General features: G+C 39.5%; 2 protein-coding genes across 2 annotated transcripts in view; one reads left to right on the forward strand and one right to left on the reverse strand.

Annotated features, from left to right (window-relative positions):
* LOC120249054 (putative olfactory receptor 2B8) overlaps positions 1-22,021 on the reverse strand; it is a 44,745-nt gene that overhangs the window by 4,997 nt on the left and 17,727 nt on the right. The gene's annotated exons all lie outside the window — the stretch shown is intronic.
* LOC120249064 (olfactory receptor 1F12) lies at positions 20,139-21,080 on the forward strand. Its single transcript, XM_039257549.1, has one exon. The coding sequence runs from the start codon at positions 20,139-20,141 to the stop codon at positions 21,078-21,080; it is 942 nt and encodes a 313-aa protein (XP_039113480.1).

Genomic DNA, 22,021 nt, shown 5'->3' on the forward strand with positions numbered 1-22,021 from the left:
AGTAAGTATTCAGATTTCCTACGTTTGTCTTCTTCATGTTGGTATTTGTAGTCACAAGATCATCACTTCTTGTTAATGATAAAGTTAGAAACAAGATGCATTGACACTATATTCACAAATGGAACTTCCTTGTAATTTTCATGATAGTATTTTTAAAACTCCATACATATTTTAGATATTTTAAAATAATGGAGAAAGTGAGCATTTAGAAACTATAAATACTGATGAGTTTCTAAAAGGACAACAAACATTATCTCATTTCACAGACAATAAGGAACAAAAGGTGCAGCATGGAAATATGTAATCTAATACTTTTACACATATGCATAGATAGCATATTTTATTATCACCAAACATGCTATTTAAATTGTTTTCCACGTGTGCATACGGAAGTATAATAAACTCACTACACAGAAGGAAGTCTAGGAACGACGTGTTGATATCTATAAAAATTAAGTTTAGTTCTTCTATTTAGTAAACTTTCATAGTCTGTTCCTTTAAACAATTCACCACATATGCAAACCAATACAACTTTTTTATTTCGAGAACAACTGCAACGGAAAATAATTTAACTTCCCAATTCTTAAAGCAACACAGAGACTTAGTTCCTTTCACTCACCTTTACTCACCTACTCAGTTGGATCTAAGCTATTCCCCTGCCTCATTTCCAAGTTACTGCCTAAATACACTTCTGGTGATAGAAACATGGACATATAGAATCAGTGTTTGCAGTAAACGGAAAGGTTGACTATACCAGCACTGGGTCATCCATACATTTTTCTTAAGCAAAAGGACGCTTTCTCACAATGACTTCACAGGTCTTCATGTGATACCAGAAATCTACACTTTGCCTTCAGGAGATGGAAGATGAAGGCAGTCACAAACTCTCAGTATGGTTTCCTGAGTACAGTGACCTGCCTGTGTGACAGGGAGACCCTTATGAGCAGGTGAGAAAGTGCCATGACTCTGAGCTCTAGCTGTGCTGGCACATAGAACCAAGCCCCGACCCCTGCTGACATCTCTGGGGAACAGATGCTCCACACTCTTAATGAGCCCATGTCACTGAGCTGTATAGAGATGGCAATCCTCTGGGACAATGACTATGGAGGACAATGCCAGAGGAGACCTAATCTGTTTCTTTATTAGTTCACATATCTCACAGAGGACAATAACTCCCTAGACCTTCCCAGCCATCTTAGCTCCCATCTGTGAATGACGTACATGTTTTGCAAAACACTTAAGGTTTTTTTCCTCACAGTTGCCCAAACTATTTACATATAAGTATATAAGGAAGATTCTGTTCAGTTACTTAATTCTAAATATAAATATATGAGTGAATTCCTCATTTAAATTCATTCATTCATAACCAAGCAATATAGGATGACAGAGCTAATAATTAGGCATATTCTAATCTTTTTTTTTTTTTTTTTTTTTTTTTTTTTTTTTTTTTTTTTTTTTTTTTTTTTTTTTTTTGCACATTCTAATCTTTGGCTTGAATATAAAGGAGAGCAACCTAATTCCACCAAACTTCTAATGTGGCTGGGCGGGGGGAAGAGGGGGATCTCAAGTCCTCTAATACACTGTACAGTTTATATCCATAGGTTTTAATGGGTACTCAATTTTAAAAAAACTATCTATCCCTTCATAAAAATGTACATGGTTTATTTAAATTCAACTAGTCTTTGCATTTAAGGTTCAAGTGATTTTGAGTTACCAGGAGAGTTAAAATAATCACTAATAAAAATGGAAAGAAGTTGATGGGTGGTTTGTGGCTCTTTCTCCTAGATCCATACTTCAAATTTAATTTATCATGTTTACCCTTAAGAGATAAACTCTCCTGCTAAGATCATTCTTAGATTTCAACTTTCTCAGCTATTCCCATACCAGTTAGATCCCATCCTGATAGTTATTGGGAAACTGTACTTATATCAACAAAGTAGACTTTAAAACAAAGACTGTAACAGGAGATGACGTAGGGCGTAATATCATAAATAAGAGGTCTATCCATCAAGAAGAGCTAACAATTATACATATTTATGCCTCCAACATGGAACACCAAATGTATAAATCAATTAATAACAAACATAAGAAAACTTATTGATAATAATACCATAATTGTAGGACAATTATACCACTTACAGCAATGGACAGATTGTTTTAGCAGAAAATCAGCAGGGAAACAACCCTGGATGACACACTGGAACAGAGGGACTTAACAGATATATGCAAAACATTTCATCCTACAGCAGCAGAATACATATTCTTCTCAAGTACACATAGAATATTCTCTGGAATAGATCACATGGTGGGTCACAAATCAGCCTTCAAAAGGTACAAAAAGACTGAGATCATACCATGCGTATTTTCACATCACAATGCTATGATACATGGGACCAACCACAACAAAAGATTCCAGAAGCCCTCAGATACATGACGGTTAAAGAACATCTTACTAAAGAATGAATGAGTTAACTAGGAAATTAAAGAAGAAATTTAAAATTCACGGAAGCAAATGAAAATGAAAACACAAAAGTCAAAACCCGTTGGGGTGCAGCAAATGCAGCCCAAAGAGGAAAATACATGGCAATTCAAGGTTATCTCAAGAAGCAAGAAAGACCCCAAATACACAACCTAACCTTACACGTAAAGAGCTAGAAAAGGAGCAGCAAATAAAGCCAAGTCAGGAGAAGAATGTAAATAATAAAGAGTTGAGCAGAAATAAATGATAAGGAATTAAAAAAAACCCTCAGTGGAACAGATCAATGAAATTAAGTGTTCATTTTTTGAAAAAATAAACAAAATTGATAAACTCCTAGCCATACTTCTCAAAAAGAAAAGAAGGAGGACCCAAATAGATAAAATCACAAATGAAAGAGGACAGATCACAACCAACACCACAGAAATACAAACAATTATTAGAGAACACTATGAAAAATTATATAACAAACTGGACAATCTGGAAGAAATAGACAAATTCTTAGACACACACACTACTAAAACTCAAACATGAAGAAAGAGAAAATTTGAAGAAGCCCATAACCAGCAAAGAAATTGAATCAGTTATCAAAATTCTCCCAAGAAATAAGAACCCTGGGCCATATGGTTTCCCAGGGGAATTCTACCAGACATTTAAAGCAGAGATAATGCCTATTCTTCTCAAACTGTTCCCCACAAATAGAAATGGAAGGACAGCTTCCAAACTCACTTTATGGGGCCAGCATTACCTTGATTCCAAAACCAGGGGCGTCTGGGAGGCTCAGTCGGTTAAGCGTCCGACTTCGGCTCAGGTCACGATCTCACGGTTCCTGAGTTCAAGCCCCGTGTTGGGCTCTGTGCTGACAGCTCAGAGCCTGGAGCCTACTTCCGATTCTGTGTCTACCCCTCTCTCTGACCCTCCCCTGCTCATGCTGTCTCTCTCAGAAATAAACATTTAAAAAAAATTCAAAACCAAAGACCCCTCTAAAAAAGAAAACTACAGACCAATATCCCTGCAGAACATGGATGCAAAAATTCTCAAGAAGATAACAGCAAATCTAATTCAACAGTACATTAAAAGAATTATTCACCATGATCAAGCAGGACTGATTGCTCAGCTTCAGCGTTGGTTGAATATTCACAAATCAATCAACATGACACACCACATTAATAAAAGAAAAAATAAGATCCATATGATCCTTTCAATAGTTGCAGAAAAAGCATTAGACAAAATTCATAATCTTTCTTGATAAAACCCGCAAGAAAATCAGGATAGAAGAAACATACCTCAACATCATAAAAGCCATATATGAAAAGCCTACAGCTAATATCATCTTCAATGGCGACAAACTGAGAGCTTTCCCCCTGATATCAAGAACATGACAGGGATATCCACTCTCACCACTGTGGTTCAACATAGTACCGGAAGTCCTAGCCTCAGCAGTTAGAAAACAAAAAGAAATAAAAAGTATACAAATTGGCAAAGAATAAGTCAAACTCTCCCTCTTCACAGATGACATAATACACTATATGGAAAACTCAAAGACTCCACCAAAAAACCGCTAGAGCTGACGCATGAATTCAGCAAAATCGCAGGATATAAAATCAACATATAAAAATCATTTGTATTTCTATACCAATAATGAAACAGCGGAAAGGGAAATCAAGGAATTGATCCTATTTACAATTGCACCAAAAACCCTAAGATACCTAGGAATAAACCTTACCAAAGAGGTAAAAGATCTGTATGCTGAAAACTATAGAAGGCTGATGAAAGACATTGAAGAAAACAAAGAAATAGAAAAACATTCCATGCTCATGGATTGGAAGAACAAATATTGTTAAAATGTCCATACTATCCAATGCAATCTACATATTCAATGCAATCCCTATCAAAATAACACCAGCATTAGGGGCGGTTAAGCATCCAACTTCAGCTCAGGTCATGACTTCGCGGTCCATGAATTCGAGCCCCTAGTCAGGCTCTGTGCTGACAGCTCAGACCCTGGAGCCTGCTTCAGATTCTATGTCTCTCTCTCACTCTCTCTCTCTGCCCCTCCCACACTCACGCTTTGTCTCTGTCTCTGAAAAATAAACCTTAAAAATTAAAAAAATAAATAACACCAGCATTTTTCACAAAGCTACACCAATTAAGTCTAAAATTTGTATGGAAATACAAAAGACTTCTGATAGTAATGTTAAAACAAGAAAAGCAAAGCTGGATGCATCACACTTCCAGACTTCATGCAGTACTACAAAGCTGATATCATCAAGACAGTATGATATTGGGACAAAAACAGACACATAGATCAATGGAACAAAATAGAGAACCCGGAAATGGACACCAAAATGTGTGGTCAACTAATCTTAGACAAAGCAAAAAGAGTATCCCGTGGGGGGATAAACAGTCTCCTTAGCAAATGGCGCTGGGAAAACTGGACAGTGACAGGCAGAAGAATGAACCTGGACCACTTTCTTAAACCTGACACAAAAATCATTTCAAAATGAATAAAAGACCTAAATGTGAGACAGGAAACCATCAAATCCTAGAGGAGAAAGCAGGCAACAATCTCTTTCACCTTAACCATAGCAATTTCTTAGTTGACATGTCTCCAGAGGCAAGGGAAACAAAAGCAATAATGAACCATTGGGACCTTATCAAGATAAAAATCTTCTGTACAGCAAGGAAACAATCAGCAAACCTTAAAGGCAACCAACAGAATGGGAGAAAATATTTGCAAATGACATATCAGATAAAAGTAATCAAAAATCTATAAAAAACTTGCCAAACTCAACACCTGAAAAACTAAATAATCCAGTAAAGAAATGGGCAGAAGACATGAATAGACACTTTTCCAAAGAAGACATCCAGATGGCTAACAGACACATGAAAAGATACCCAACATCATTCATCATCAGGGGAATACAAATCAAAACCACAATAAAATACCACCTCACTCCTGTCAGAATGGCTAAAATTAACAACTCAGGAAACAAAAGTTGTTGCAGCAAAAGGAGAACCCTTTTGCACTGTTGGTGGGAATGCAAACTGGTGCAGCCATTCTGGAAAATACCGTGGAGGGTCCTCAAAAATTTTAAAACAGAAGTAGCCTACGACCCAGCAATTGCACTAGTAGGTATTTATCCAAAGGATACAAAAATGATTATTCGAAGGGGCACATGCACCCCAATGTTTACAGAAGCTCTGTCAACAGTGCCAAATTATGAAGAGAGCCCAAATGTCCATTGATCAATTAAAGGATAAAGAAGATGTGGGGCGCCTGGGTGGCTTAGTCGGTTAAGCATCAGACTTTCGCTTGGGTCATGATCTCGTGGTTCGTGGGTTCGAGGCCCGCGTCGGGCTCTGTGCTGACTGCCAGCTCGGAGCCTGGAGCCTGTTTCAGTCTGTGACTCCCTCTCTCTCTGACCCTCCCCTGCTCTCTCTCTCTCTCTCCTAGAAACAAATAAAACATTTAAAAAAAAAGGATAAAAAAGATGTACATATATATATATATACACAATGGAATTTTTTAAATGTTCATATTATTTTTGAGAGAGAAAGAGAAACAGAGCGCAAGCAGGGGAGGGGCAAAGAGAGAGGGAGACACAGAATCTGAAGCAGGCTCCAGGCTCTGAGCTGTGAGCACAGAGCCTGATGCGGGGCTCAAATCCACAAGCTGTGAGATCATGACCTGAGCCAAAGTCAGACCCTTAACCGACTGAGCCACTCTAGTGCCCCTACATACAATGGAATATTATTCAGCTACCAAAGAGAATGAAATAATGCCATTTGCAACACCATGGGTGGAACTAAAGAGTATTATGCTAAGTAAAATAAGTCACTTAGAGAAAAACAAATATCATATGATTTCACTCCTAGTGGAATTTAAGAAGCAAAACAGATTAACACAGGGGAAGGAAGTTAAAATAAGAAAAACAGAGAGGGACACAAACCATAAGAGACTCTTAAATACAGAGAACAAGTTAAGGGTTGCTGGTGGCGATGGGTTAAATGAGTGATGGGCACTAAGGAGGGAACTTCTTAGGATGAGCACTGGGTGTTATATGTAAAGGATGAATCACTAAATTCTGCTCCTGAAACCATTACTGCACTATATGTTAACTAACTTGATTTTCAATAAAATAACGATAGGGGCTCCTGGGTGGCTCAGTTGGTTAAGCATCCGACTTCAGCTCAGGTCATGATCTCCCGTTTCGTGAGTTTGAGCCCTGCGTCAGGCTCTGTGCTGACAGCTTGGAGCCTGCTGCAGATTCTGTGTCTCCTTCTCTCTCTGCCCCTCCCCTGCTCTCACTCTGTCTCTCTCTCAAAAATAAACAAACATTTAAAAAATTAATAAAATAATAATAATAATAAAGGTTTCTGCATAAGTACTTAGTGCAGAATGTGATTCAGATACAGCATCAGGAGTAAAAGAAGGGGAACACAGCATGGAAGAAAAGTAGGCTTGTCATCAAGTTTGCCACCAACGTAAGTGGCTGGGTGCTCAATCACATGTGTCCCCCTAAAGTATGTACTAGGAGATATTCCAAGGAGAAATAAAAGAGAAATAGCTACCCATCAGTCCCAATTCCCCATTGGTCAAATTTTCACTCCCTGAGGTCCTACCTGCCCCATGAGCGCTAAGCAGCCTCCTCACCCGCTTCCTGGGACTTGGTCGTAGCCTTAGAGAAGCTGTGGTGCAGAGGCACAGGCTGACTCCCTGGAAGGTGGCACGAACTACAGACAGAGCTCACAGCACTAACTACTGCAGCGGTGGCTGAAATAAGAACGAGGGGCCCCAGCGATCTGAGGTGGTGTTCAAGAGACTTCTGAGACGTTAAGATCCTTTAGTATCCAAGCAAACACGGAGTCCACTGCCAAGTGCCTGGCAGCACAACCTCTCTAAGATCTCAATGCAAGAGATTTAGTGGGGCGACCAGCTGGCTCAGGCAGTGTTGCATGCCACTCTTGGTATTGGTGTTGTGGTTTTGAGCCCCATGTTGGGTGTAGAGATTACTTAAAAATAAAATCTAAGCAAACAAACAAAAAGATTAGTAAAAAAATGCTACAATCTCACTGCTGCAAGCTGTTTAGAAGCTTGGGACCAAAAGTAGATTTCATTTCTCCTCAGCTGCCACCTTAGCTAGCCTGTGTTGTTTGCCTGGAAGCGTGATCCAGAAATTTATCCTCGAGGGAACTGCACCATTACTTGCCCCACTCTTGTGTGGTTATGGTTGCTGTGACTACACATTCACCCCCAGGATCCAGATATACTCCTTCCTTACCTTATGCTTACCATCCGCATGATCTACACAATCATCTACATGATAACCAAGGTCAATCACCCTCCACCAGAATAGTAACCCCTTTCTTCGCTTGCTGGTCCAGTGGCATGAGAAACCCAGAGTGGCCATGAGGTAGTCATAGCTTTGAGTTCACTAAAACCACTCCTGTGTTCCCTGATGGAATCACTCTCTTCCTTAGAACCAAATCTGGCTCATCTATGGGCATAGGGATCAAAAACACAAATCCCAAAAGCATATTGGTTGGATAAACGGTAAAAAATATATATATATGTTTTATTTATAGTTATCTATTTATATTTATATAATTTATATTTATATTTACAATGTATAATATAATTTAAATATATTAATTTTATTTATATTTACATATTTATATATGCAAATTTACTGTATGTAAATATAAATAAATATATATATCGTACTTCCATCCTTGGTTGATTGCACAACTGCCCACAATTTTTCACTCCTCCCTGAATCTATGTCTTTTTGGGTGTTTTATTTGTGTTTTTTTTATTTTACACATAGTTTATTATCAAGTTGGTTTCCATATAACACCCAATGCTCATCCCCACAAGTGCCCTCCTCCATGCCCATCTCCCCCTCCCCTCCCCACACCCATCAGTCCTTAGTTTGTTCTCAGCATTCAAGAGTCTCTCATAGTTTGCCTCTCTCCCTTTCCCCCACCATTTCCCCTCTTCTTCTCCACCACAGTCCTCCGTTACGTTCCTCCTAATCCTCCTTTATGTGCAAACATACGGTATTGGTCCTTCTTTGCCTGACTTATTTCGCTCAGCATAACACCCTCAAGGTCCATCCATGTTGCTACACATGGCCAGATTTCATTCTTTCTCATTATCATGTAGTATTCCATCATATAGATAAACCACATCTTCTTGATCCATTCGTTCGTTGATGAACACTTAGGCTCTTTCCATGTTTTGGCTATTGTTGAGAATCTATGTCTTTTTGAAATGTGACTTTGAAGCTCCTCCCAAGGGGTAGAGTCTTTCCCCATATTTTGAAACTGGGCTGGTCTCATGACTTGCATTGGCCAACAGAATACAGGAAAAGTGATGCTGTGCCACTTTTAAGCCTCAACTTCAGAGGCTTTTCATGGTTCTACTCTTCCTACCCACCTCCCTGCCTACACCGCATGAACAACTCAGGCTATCCTTCTGGAGGATGAGAGATCACATCCAGCACAAAGGAGTCATCCCAGCTGTGGCCGTTCTAGAACAGTGAGGCCTAAATGAACCCAGTAGCTAACTGCAGGGATTTGAATGAGTCTAGCCAAGACCAGAAGAGCTACCCATCTGAGCCTAGCGTAAATTGCTGACTCACATAAGTGTGAGATAAATAAATGTTTCGTGTTTAGGCTTCTAAGTTTTAGAGTCATTTGTTATATACAAAAAGCTAACAGTTATATACCCTTTGGCATCTAGACACATAGGTTGGCACTGGGGGCATACTACCATATATGGTCATTTTCCCATTTGCATATTCTGCATCCTGGAGCACAGCATCCCAAACTTTGGGTGGTGTCCCCAAGCTGACATATTAGCTGAAGCTTTAGGAGGCCATTTCACTGCTGTACCAGGCTGAGCACTTTGTGGAGTTAAGGTACATGACAAAACCAGTGAATCTTGATCATGTGCCCATTGTCTCAACTCCTTTGCCAAAAATGGACCTTCTTATCTCAGGCAATATTGATAAATCAACCATTTGTAAACCCAAAGGTGGTGTGGTTGACAGAGTAGTACAGTCAGGGAAGACAAATCCTATATTTAGAGAGCTAAGTCAGCTCACTCTGGAAAAGGTTATTTGTTATTGGTGTAATGTTCAATATTTGATGTTTGGGAGCCTCTTGGAAGGGGAAGGGGGAGACGTGTTACAATCCTTCCTGGGAGACTGAACAATTTCCAGACCTTTTAATTCCTTGAGTTTCCCTGGAGGATTATCTGCCAGATACATTATCCCTAGGGTTGCAATTGGGAAACCCACAAAGGGGATAAAGTAATTGTTACTCGAATTGAGGAAGCTTGGCAAGATTGGGTTTAGGTACTGCAAAGAAGCTGTAAACTCCAGAGCTGGGGAGTCCTGAGGTCATTCCAGCCCTCACTACACCAAATACACCTTCCCCCAGAAGTATCCCATCCCTCATCCTTGTACATCCTGGAGGAGGGGCAACAATCTCCTCCATTTTTTTTTTTTCCATTTTTCCCATTACCCTTGAGATGTAGAAGCTAAAGTCTCTTCTCAGAAGATTCTTGATATGAGCATCTGGTAAGTGTTGTGCAGATCTGAGAAAAAATGGAGGAAGCATGTCTTTACTTAGAGATAAGTAAAACAAGTTCAGGTTCTACTCAAGGTCACCAGGCATTGTCTAATATACAGTAGTGCCTAATACTATTTGTGGACTGGATGAATGAATTGATTAATAAATGGGAAACCTTCCTGTGAAGGTGTAAAATCTGAGACTTAGTAGGGGCTTAGTAAAAAGTTGACTAGATTTCAAATCAACTAACTCAGATACTGGCTCTACTAACACTCAGTGTCTATCTAATGAGGATATGTGACTTATATTATAGAGGTATTATGAGGATTAGCAAACTATGAAACATTTAGTGTGACATAGAGTATTTGATAGTGGTAAGCCTTGTCTTTATAGTTTTTCTATCTTTATGGAAATTGTATTATTTTTACACAATTATAGAATTTAGTCAGCTGATTTCCCGTGCTTTTCATTGTTTTATGATGTTTCCAAGAGTGAAAACATTTGGTCCTATAGAAAAGAGGAGGGGTGGGGTTTTCAACATTATCTGCCACTGCTGCTCCACCTTCATGCAAGGATGAAATCAATAAAATCTATGGTTATGCATCCAGGGTATATTTTCATATACCCATAACTCCTTCTTTATGTCTCCTATATATTATTGAAAAGCTCTTTCTGCTACCTCCAGAATATTTGTTTTCTGGAATATTCTTTGCATATTTTCTGCAAAGGAATGTTTCAATATTCAGATCAGTTCTTTATCAGAATCATAGAAGGAGCTTAGGATAACAGTTAACAATAGGCTTGGGTCAAAATGAAAGAATACTAGAAAAATATATACCTACGGTTGAAAGAGTTGGGTAAATGAGGACCAAAATACCAATGGGTATGAGCTTGGCCAAAGGTAGAAACAAAAAAGCAGGAATCTGTGTCTTCAGAACTGAGTTTAGGAAGAATTACTAGGTCTGGAAGGTCAAAGGTGCAAAGGTGGAAGGGAAAACAAATGACACCCTTTTATTTTATTTTTTTTTAAAAGATTTTTATTTTTTTTTTGAACATCACAATGGCTTTTATTTTTTTATTTATTTTTTTTTTACAAATAGTTTATTGTCAAATTAGTTTCCACATAACACTCAGTGCTCATCCCCAAAGTGCCCTCCTCCATGCCCATCCCCCCCCCCCCCCCACATCCATCAGTCCTCAGTTTTTGTCAGCATTCAAGAGTCTCTCATGGTTTGCCTCTCTCCCTTTCCCCCACCATTTCCACCCTTCTTCTCCCCCTTGTTCCTCCGTCAAGTTCCTCCTAATCCTCCTATATGTGCAAACATATGAAACGGGCACCCTCCTACACTGTTGGTGGGAATGTAAATTGGTACAGCCCCTCTGGAAAACAGTGTGGAGGTTCCTCAGGAAACTAACAATAGAACTCCCTTATGACCCAGCTATAGCACTGCTAGGAATTTACCCAAGGGATCCAGAAATGCTGAGGCATAGGAGCACATGTACCCCAATGTTCATAGCAGCACTCTCCACAATAGCTAAAACATGGAAAGAGCCTAAGTGTCCATCAACAGATGAATGGATCAAGAAGATGTGGTTTATCTATACCATGGAATACTACATGGCAATGAGAAACAATGAAATCTGGCCATGTGTAGCAACATGGATGGACCTTGAGGGTGTTATGCTGAGCGAAATAAGTCAGGCAGAGAAATGACACCCTTTTAGAAGGTCATTAAGAAATAAGTCAGGCAGAGAAGGACAAATATCATATGTTTGCACATATAGGAGGATTAGGAGGAACTTAACTGAGGAACAAGGGGGAGAAGAAGGGGGGAAATGGTGGGGGAAAGGGAGAGGCAAACCATGAGAGACTCTTGAATGCTAACAAAAACTGAGGACTGATGGATGTAGGAGGGAGGGGAGGATGGGCATGGAGGAGGGCACTCGTGGGGATGAGCACTGGGTGTTACGTGGAAACTAATTAGACAATAAACTATTTGTAAAAAAAAAAATTTCCATTCTGTTAATAAGAAAAAAAAAGAAAAGAAATGAGTCATTAAGAAATTTAGAAGCAATTAAGAAATGAGTCAGAGTTGAAGTAGAGCAAGCACTATGTGACTCTCCCCCTTTTTCTGAAAATCTACTTTATTCTTCTCTCTCTGCAGGCAGGTTTCCTTTGTTATTCAGTCCACATAGCATAAAGTGGCGATAGCCCAAATTCTAAATTTTTATATCTCTTCTATCCAAGAACTAAGTCACTTCACCTGGCCATTCCTCCACAATCTCCATGCTACTGAAGTGACAGGACAGAGACTTCAATGGAAGAAGAGAAGAGATTACAGGGGCCATTTTCTCATTCTCTTGTGAGTTTCTCTTTGGGTAGAAATGAAGGATCTACACACTAGTAGTAATTGTCGAGGCAGAGAGGCATTCTAAAACTTATGGGTAAAGTGGAGAAAGGCACTGGATTCAGAGAACCCAGAGCTCATTCACATTAGTGTGTAGAATGCCTTTCTCTTCCACTGAGTTTCACACTTCTCTTATTTGGTCATGAGAAAAGTAGTCCAACAGAGTTCCTTCATTTTCTTTTGTTTCTTCCACCAGACTCTCTACCGCTTTGGCTAAGATGCAAGACAACAGGGCTAGGTGAAGAAGCAAGAATAGAACCCCAGATGGTGTTGTCCTGCATCCTCTGGCATGTAGTTCATTCCACCTAAAAAAAGTCAGTCTGTCTTCACAGGGAAATATAAATCATTGTTCATAAAACTGGGTTTCCCTATGCAAAGGTGAATAAGATTCATTCTTGCTCCATGTTTTCATTAGTCCATGTGCTTTCCAAAATAAGTTGTAAGCTTATTTCCAAAATAAGCAAAACAAAAACTAATATATAAATATTTCTATCTATGTATGTATTCCTAAATGCTATATGGACTAGAAAAATAGTCACTATAAAGTGTACACTAAAACATACACACCTGAGTCTTTCATAGGTATATTCATGTCTTCGTCCAATACATATTTGATCTGTATATCTGATGTATTGTCAGGCAGTATTCTACACATACAGTGGTTTAAAAACAAGAGAAGTTTCCTGCTCTTATGGACCTTACATTTTATTGATAAAGATTAGAAAATAAATAAATTACGTTTTAGGAAACAAGAAAACTCCAGGTGATGGGAGTGATATGAATACAAAAAAAAAAAAAAAAAAAAACCCAACCAGAACAATGCAATAGAGAATGTCTTAAGGGAAACTTTAGGTATGGTGGTCAGAAGATTTCAAAGTGAGAAAAGCCAAAGAGACATAAAGTTTCAGTTGTCAGGAAATTCTAAGGGTGGGAAATTAGTCACAGCAAGAGATAAGACTAAATGGTAAGAAAGGGGTAATGAAGAAACTTGTGTGCCATGATAACTGGGAATTAGAGTTAAGGGCAGTTGAAAGCCACTGGAAATTTTTAAGAAGGGAAGGAGGAAAATTCTTGTTCTGCAAGAATAATTCTTTAAGAATTGTGAAGGAGAACTGAAAGGGGAAGATTGTAGGAAGACCAATTTGAGGGTTATTGCAAGTATCGAAAAAGGACATGATGAGAGTCTGATATGGGCATTATAATTAGGAACAAAGAAAAGCAGCATGGGTGTGACAAAAGTCAGAATCAACAGAGCTTGGTCATGAACTGGATGAGTCAAGAATAACTCTAAAGTTTCTGGCTTGGTTTAAAGCTCCTCAAGGGTAGGGATCATGTCTCTCTTATTCATTGTCCCCAATGCCTAGAACAGTGCTTTCAATGTGATTGATTTTAAAAATCTATTTGTTTAATAATAATACTCTGACTCCCAGAAAATGACATTGGTAGAGTTTAACGATTGGATGGATGTACAGGTAAACAGGTAAAGGAGAGGGAGAAACCTTGGGCTGACTCCCAAGTTTTCTTTTCTTGAACAATTGGATAAATTGTGGTGCTGTTTATTGATAAAGGGCACATGGAGGGATGAATGGTCTTTGAGCCAGGAGGAGAATGTGATGGATCCACTTCGGGAAGCAGTAGAGTAAGATGTCTGTGACATCCAAGTAGAAACATCCAGAGAGCACCAGGAATGAGTCTAGAGAAATAATTTAGGAGAGATTTGCATACAGATTGTATGAAAGCCATGGGAGTGAATAGAAACATTCAGGAACATGTGTAGGATGAAAACAATGTTTGGGGTGGCTCAGTTGGTTACACATCTAGCTGGCTGGGATCATGATACCAGGTTTGTGGGTTCAAGCCCCACATCAGGCTCTCTGCTAGGTCATTATCTCAGTTTGTGAATTTGAGCTCCACATTGAGCTGTCTGCTGCCAGCACGGAGTCTGCTTCAGATCCTCTGTCCTCTACTCTGTCTGTCCCTGCCCATTGGCACTCTTTCTCATAAATAAATAAGTAAACAGACAAATATTTAAAAAGAAAGCATAAGACAAAAACAACAATTAAAACAAACACAAAACAGAGAAATGCCAACATTTAACAGGCTGTCAAAGGAAGTGCATTTTGCAGAGGCAACTGTAAAGAAAAGGCCAGATGTGAGGAAATCCGAAAATAAATCCAAGGAAAAGACTTTCTCAAGGAAAGAATTCTAGGAAGTCAAAAACATAAGGATTGAGAAATGAACATTGGGTTTTTCAAGACTCCAAAGAACAATTCATTGGAGTGGCTGAGACAACAGAAAATTGGCATCTGGGTGTGAGGAAATGAAGTCTGTGAGGGGTTGGGCAGTGGGGAGACAATCACAGGGATGGCCAGAGGTAGACATGGACGTGGAAAGGGAAGCCAAAGGTAGGAGAGACGTCAGCTCAAAGTCGAGATCCAACAGAGCAGGAAAACATTTAAGTTACAGAAAGGAGGAGCTGGGGACACCTGGCTGGCTCAGTCCAAAGAGCATGCAACTCTTGATCTTGGAGTTGTGGGTCTGAGCCCCACATTGAGGGTAGACTTTACCTATTAAAAAAAAAAGGAGCAGCTGAGGCTCTGGAGAAGTGGGGGAAAGAAGGAAGGATGAGTGGAGATCCAGGTAAGTTTCCTGCATTGGTGGGAGAAGGTCGGACACGTCCATCAAACCCTGGTCCTACTTTCTCTATGAAAATAAGGGAAGTGATATGAAAGTACACACTGGACATTCGAGAAGGGAAGGTTTAAAACAGCCACTGTGGAGACTGAGGAAGAAACCTGACCTACTCAGTTCTGGCCTGATCACTGACAGCTTGCATTTATTGAGTAACCATTATTTGCTGAGTTTTGCACACATTAACTCATTTCATATTCACAATAGCCTTTAAGGCAGGTGCTATTATTTTCTTTTTCTTTTTAAATATAATTTATTGTCAAACTGGCTTACATACAACACCCAGTGCTCATCCCAACAAGTGCCCTCCTCCATGCCCATCACCCATTTCTCCCTCTCCCTTGACCCTCACCCTCCATCAATCCTCAGAATGTTCTCTGTATTTAAGAGTCTCTTATGGTTTGTCACCCTCCCTCTCTGTTTGAAACTATTTTCCCCCTTCTCTTCTCCCACGGTCTTCTGTTAAGTTTCTCAATATCCAAATATGAATGAAAACATATGATATCTGTCTTTCCCTGACTGACTTACTTCACTTAGCATAATATGCTCCAGTTCCATCCACGTTGTTGCAAATGGAAGGGTTCCATTCTTTCTCACTGCCATTGTATATATTCCATTGTATTTATTCCATTGTATATATAAACTACATCTTCTTGATCCATTCATCAGTTGATGGACATATGGGGTCTTTCCATAATTTCACTGTTGTTGATACTGCTGCTAAAACATTGTGCATGTGCCCCTATAAATCTGCACTCCTATATCCTTTGGATACATTCCTACTTATGCTTTTGCTAGGTCATAGGGTAATTCTATTTTTAATTTTGGGGGAACCTCCACACTGTTTTCCAGAGAAGCTACAACAGTTTGCATTCCCACCAACGGTGTAAGAGGGTTCCCATCTCTCCACATCCTCGCCAACATTTGGTGTTTCCTGAGTTGTTAATTTTAGCCACTCTGACCGGTGTGAGGTGTTACCTAAATGTGGTTTGGCTTGTATTCCCCTGATGATGAGAGATGTTGAGCACCTTTTCATGTGTCTGTTGATCATCTGGATGTCTTCTTTTTATTTTTAACTTTTTAAATGTTTTATTTATTTATTTATTTACTTACTTACTTACTTATTTTGAGAGAGAGAGACAGTGAGAGCAGGGGAGGGTCAGAGAGAGAGCGAGACACAGAATCCGAAGACAAGCTCCAGGCTCTGAGCTAGCTGTCAGCACAGAATCCGACACTGGGCTCGAACCCATGAAGCATGAGATCATGACCTGAGCTGAAGTTGGACGCTTAGCCAACTGAGCCACCCAGGCGCCCCTGGATGTCTTCTTTGAAAAAGTGTCTATTCATGTCGTCTGCCCATTTCTTCACTGGATTACTTGTTTTTCAGGTGTTGAGTTTGGTAAGTTCTTTATAGATTTTGGATACAAACTCTTTACCTGATATGTTATTTACAATTATCTTCTCCCATTCCGTCAGTTGCCTTTTAGTTTTCTTCATTGTTTCTTTCCTATTGCAGAAGTTTTTGTCTTGATGAGGTCCCAATAGTTCATTTTTTACCTTTTAATTCACTTGTCTTCAGGGACAGGTCGAACAAGAAATTGCTGCACCTGAGGTCCAAAGAGGTTTTTGCCTATTTTCTCCTCTAGGATTTTGATGGTTTCCTGTCTCACATTTGGGTCTTTCATCCATTTTGAATTTATCTTTGTGTATGGTGTAAGAAAGTGGCCCAGATTCATTCTTCTACAGGTTGCTGTCCAGTTTTCCCAGCACTATTTGCTAGAAAGACTGTCTTTTTGCCATTGGGTACTGTTTTCTGCTTTGTCAGATTAGTTGGCCATACATTTGTGGATCCAATTCTGGCTTCTCTGTTCTATTGCATTGGTCTATGTGCTTGTTTTTGTGCTAATACCATACTATCCTAGTTGATTAAAGCTTTGTAGTAGAGGCTAAAGTCTGGGATTGTTATGCCTCCCGCTTTGGTTTTCGTTTTCAACATTACTATGGGTATTCGGGGCCTTTTCTGGTTCCATATAAATTTGGGGATTGTTTGTTCTAGCTCTGAGAAGAATGCTGGTGCAATTTTGATTGGGATTGCATTGAATATGCAGATTGCTTTGGGTAGTATTGACATTTTAACAATATTTGTTCTTCCAATCCATGAGCATAGAATGTTTTTCCATATCTTTCTGTCTTCTTTAATTTCCTTCCTAACTTTCTATAGTTTTCAGCATACAGATATTTTACTCCTTTGGTTGGGTTTATTCCTAGGTTCTTGGTGCAATTGTAAATGGGATCAATTTCTTGATTTCTCTATTACCTCATTATTGGTGTATAGAAATGCAACTGATTTCTGTACATTGATTTTATATCCTGCAACTTTGCTGAATTCATGGATCACTTCTAGCAGCTTTTTGGTGGAGTCTTTCAGGTTTTCCATGTAGAGTATCATGTCCTCTATGAAAAGTGAAAGTTGACTTCTTCATTTCCAATTTAGATACCTTTTATTTCTTTTGTTGTCTGATTGCTGAGGCTAGGACATCCAACATTATGTTAAACAACATAGGTGGGAGTGGACATCCTTGTCATGTTCCTGATCTCAGGGGAAAAGCTCTCAGTTTTCCCCCATCGAGCATGATATTAGCCATGGGCTTTTCATATATGGCTTTTATGATGTTTAGGTATGTTCCTTCTATCCTGACTTTCTTCCTTTTTTTATCAAGAAAGGATGCTGTATTTTGTCAAATGCTTTTTCTATATCCATTGACAGGATCATATGGTTCTTATCCTTTCTTTTATTGATGTGATGTATCACATGGATTGATTTGTGAATATCGAGCCAGCCCTGCAGGCCAGGAAGGAATCCCACTTCGTCATGGTGAACAATACTTTTAATACGCTGTTGAATTTGATTTGCTAGTATTTTGTTGAGAATTTTTGCATCCATGTTCACCAGGGACATTGGCATGTAATTCTCCTTTTTTGTAGGGTCCCTGTCTGGCTTGGGAATCGGTAATGCTGGCTTTATAGAATGAGTCTGGAAGCTGTCCTTCCATTTCTATTTTTTGGAAGACGTTGAGAAGAAGAGGTATTAATTCTGCTTTAAATGCCTGGTAGAATTCCCCTGGGAAGCCATCTGACCCAGGACTCTTATGAGAGATTTTTGATAACTGATTCAATTTCTTCACTAGTAATGGGTCTGTTCAAATTTTCTATTTCTTCTTGTTTGAGTTTTGGTAGTGTGTGGGTATCTAAGAATTTGTCTATTTCTTCCAGGTTGTCCAGTTTTTTGGCATATAATTTTTCATAATATTCTCTAATAATTGCTGTATTTATGCAGTGTTGGTTGTGATCCCTACTCTTTCATTTGTTAATTTATATAGCTGAGTTCTCTCTCTTTTCTTTTTGAGAAGTCTGGCTGGGGGGTTACCAATTTTTTTTTCAAAAAAATTTTTTTTTTCTTAGAATCATTGATCTCTTCTACTGGTTTTTTTATTCTATATTGTTTATTTCTGCTCTAGTCTTTATTACTTCTCTTCTTCTCCTGGCTTTGAGGTTTCTTTGCTACTCTGCTTCTGGTTCCTTAAGGTGTACTGTTAGATTTTGTATTTGAGATTTTTCTTGTTTCTTGAGATAGGTTGCAATAGACTAAGGGAGGTGCTATTATTATACAGGGGAGAACTAAGATTTGGGGTGGCTAAGTACTCCAGCCTACAAGTGATGGGGTCTGCTTCCATCTGAGCCAACCAGATCCCACACTCTCCAAGACCTTTTTATGTCTCCCAGGGAGCCGCCCATGTCTGTGCAACTATCTCATCTGTGTATGTGAATGTTGGTATTATTCTTTTTAAATTTATTTATATGAGAGAGAGAGCACACGAGAGAGAGTGCTCACCTATGGGCGGTGGAGGGACAGAGAGAAAGGAAGAGAGAGAATCCTAAGTGGGTCTCTGTGCTACAACACATGACCTGAGCCAAAATCAGGAGTTGGATTCTCAACCAACTGAGCCATCCAGGCACCTCTAAATGTTTGCCTTCTTAATTGTTTTCCAGGATAGTATTTTTGGTCTACACCCGGATCCAAGTTTCAGGAATCCTTCCATTGCGTTATGTTTTCTACAACTCCAAGACAAGCAAGACCCAAAGTAATCATAATACCTTATAAAGGTCAACCCCCCCCCTTTTTTTTGTTTTGGTTAGAATAACACAAAACCATTAAAAGGACTCTTTTAATCCTTTCCTGTATTTTGACATAACTTTTTCTCTGTTCTCTTTTAGTTTTTTTTTAATGGTTATTTATTCTTGATAGACAGAGAGAGACAGAGCACAAGCCAGGGAAGGGCAGAGAGAGAGGGAGACACAGAATACGAAGCAGGCTCCAGGCTTCAAGCTGTCAGCATGAAGCCAGACGTGGGACTCGAACACACAAACCGCAAGATCATGACCTGAGTCGAAGTCAGACGCTCAACCCACTGAGGCACCCAGGTGCCCCTCTTTTAGTTTTATCAGCTTATATTATATAACTACATGTGTTATAGAACTTTTACCTTATTTGTAAATATTTTGCTATGTTGCCCGTAGTCTTCATGTAAACTATTTTGAGGAGGGTTGATGTTTTACACCGGTCAAGCATGTTACTGCATTTTTCTTTTGAATCTTAAAAAGATAGGATGGTTTATCTTCTCCTTATAAATTCTAAGTATTAACGTATAACTAGTTTCCAGGCGGGATGGTTCATAGGATGTTGGATAAGTATCTGGAAATTTTTTCTCATAAAATCTCAAAGTTTGGCACAGAGTTACTTAGTGTGTCAGACTCACGGATGTATTCCAACACACAACAGGCATCCAGGAAGGATGGTCAGATGCCCTAAAGAGAAAATATTTAGTAAACGGGACTAGGTGAATAGATAAAATATAAAAAGGGAAATTTTTTATGTCAAAAATATCTCATCCTCTGGGTCTTTACACAGAGATATCCAAGCAATGGAACAAGGAAACCAAACCAGTGCCTCTGAATTTCTCCTCTTGGGCTTTTCAAGTCGGCCAGAGTGGCAAGCTCTCCTCTTTGTACTTTTCCTGTGTCTCTACTTAACAGGGCTGCTTGGAAACTTGCTCTTCTTGCTGGCGATTGTCTCAGACCGCCGCCTCCACACACCTATGTATTTCCTCCTTGCCAATCTGTCTGTGGTAGACCTCTGCCTGCCTTCATCTACGGTCCCCAAGATGCTGCTGAACATCCAGGCACAGACTCAGACCATCTCCTATCCTGGATGCCTGGCTCAGATGTATTTCTGTATGATGTTTGCCAACATGGACAATTTCCTTCTCACGGTGATGGCATATGACCGTTACGTAGCCATCTGTCACCCTTTGCGCTACTCCACCATCATGACCCAGTGCCTTTGTGCCTCTCTGGTGGCTGTGCCATGGATCCTTGCCACTTTGAATCCTCTCTTGCACACCCTTATGCTGGCCCGTCTGCACTTCTGCTCTAACAACATCATCCACCATTTCTTCTGTGATATCAATTCTCTCCTCCCCCTCTCCTGTTCTGACACCAGTCTCAATCAGTTCATAGTTCTGGCTGCGGTAGGGCTGATCTTTGTGGTGCCCTCGGGGTGTATCCTGGCATCCTACAGCCTCATCATCTCTGCTGTGATGAAAATCCCTTCTGCCCAAGGAAAACTCAAAGCTTTCTCCACCTGTGGATCTCATCTTGCCTTGGTCGTTCTTTTCTATGGAGCAATCACAGGGGTCTATATGAGTCCCTCATCTAACCATTCAACTGAAAAAGACTCGGCTGCATCAGTGGTCTTCATGGTCATAGTCCCTATATTGAATCCCTTCATATACAGTCTAAGGAACAGTGAGCTGAAGGGAGCGTTAAAGAAGGTTGTGAGCCAGACCAAAACCTTCTCCCAGTAACTTGTACTGAATGAAAGACATTCAACAGGAGGCAAGTCCTCATTGGATCATTGTCATTCCAGTCACAGTTACAAAGCTGTCATCAAATATCTAATTAAACTTGGCAACGACCTAAATTTGTTACCTAATCACAGACCTTATCTATTTGAGCTCCCAAAGGTATTACTGTTGTTAGCAAACATGCAGACGATAAAGGCCCTGAAAACCACAGTGAAAATATGAAATCAACATTCAAATGCATCGATAAGAACTCCCGGATGGCTCAGATCAACACGGAAACGTACATGGGGAGTTGGGAATAGAGAACCTCCCTCCAGGGCTGCCTTCTTGGAGTACATAGAAGGGATGTACCCACATAACCACAACCACTGTTGTGCATGAAAAACAGTAGAGAATAAAATTACGATGTAATAAACGTTTCAAATCATAACTGCAATGAGAAGTTAAAGACAAAAGATAGTGATGAGGCTATAAGAGGTCAGGTAAACTTCAAGGAAAAAAAAAGCCACACATGATCTGGGTCCTAGACATAGGTGATTTTTACATACAAAGAATGAGAATATGCCAAATCCATGAGGAAGGCTTGTAGGTAGGAAGGAGCATGGTGTATGTGAGTAAATGTATTGAATAAATTAATCTGGATGAAGGGTCCATAAGAGCGATTACAGGGAATGAGGGATGAGTTGTTATTTCTTACTCTAATATTTTTATAGTCATATTTTATGACTGTATCATACGAATTCTCTATAACCTGTTTTTATCCCTTGTGTTTAAAGCAGCATTTATATCATCCTTGTGTAAATCTATAGAAATCTTCATGATGATCTACAGAGTATTGCCTGGAAGAGTACTGATCACAATTTTTAAACTTAAAACTCTGTACTATTATTTAGAGTTGTCTGTGGGAGAAGTGACCACACTAGCAATTCATAGCATATGCC

This window comes from Hyaena hyaena, unplaced genomic scaffold, assembly GCF_003009895.1.
Source record: "Hyaena hyaena isolate Hyena2069 unplaced genomic scaffold, ASM300989v1 scaffold_637, whole genome shotgun sequence".
NCBI lineage: Eukaryota > Metazoa > Chordata > Mammalia > Carnivora > Hyaenidae > Hyaena > Hyaena hyaena.

Coding starts and splice junctions, on each gene's coding strand:
- LOC120249064 (XM_039257549.1), top strand. CDS start 20,139: ATGGAACAAGGAAACCAAACCAGTGCCTCTGAATTTCTCCTCTTGGGC.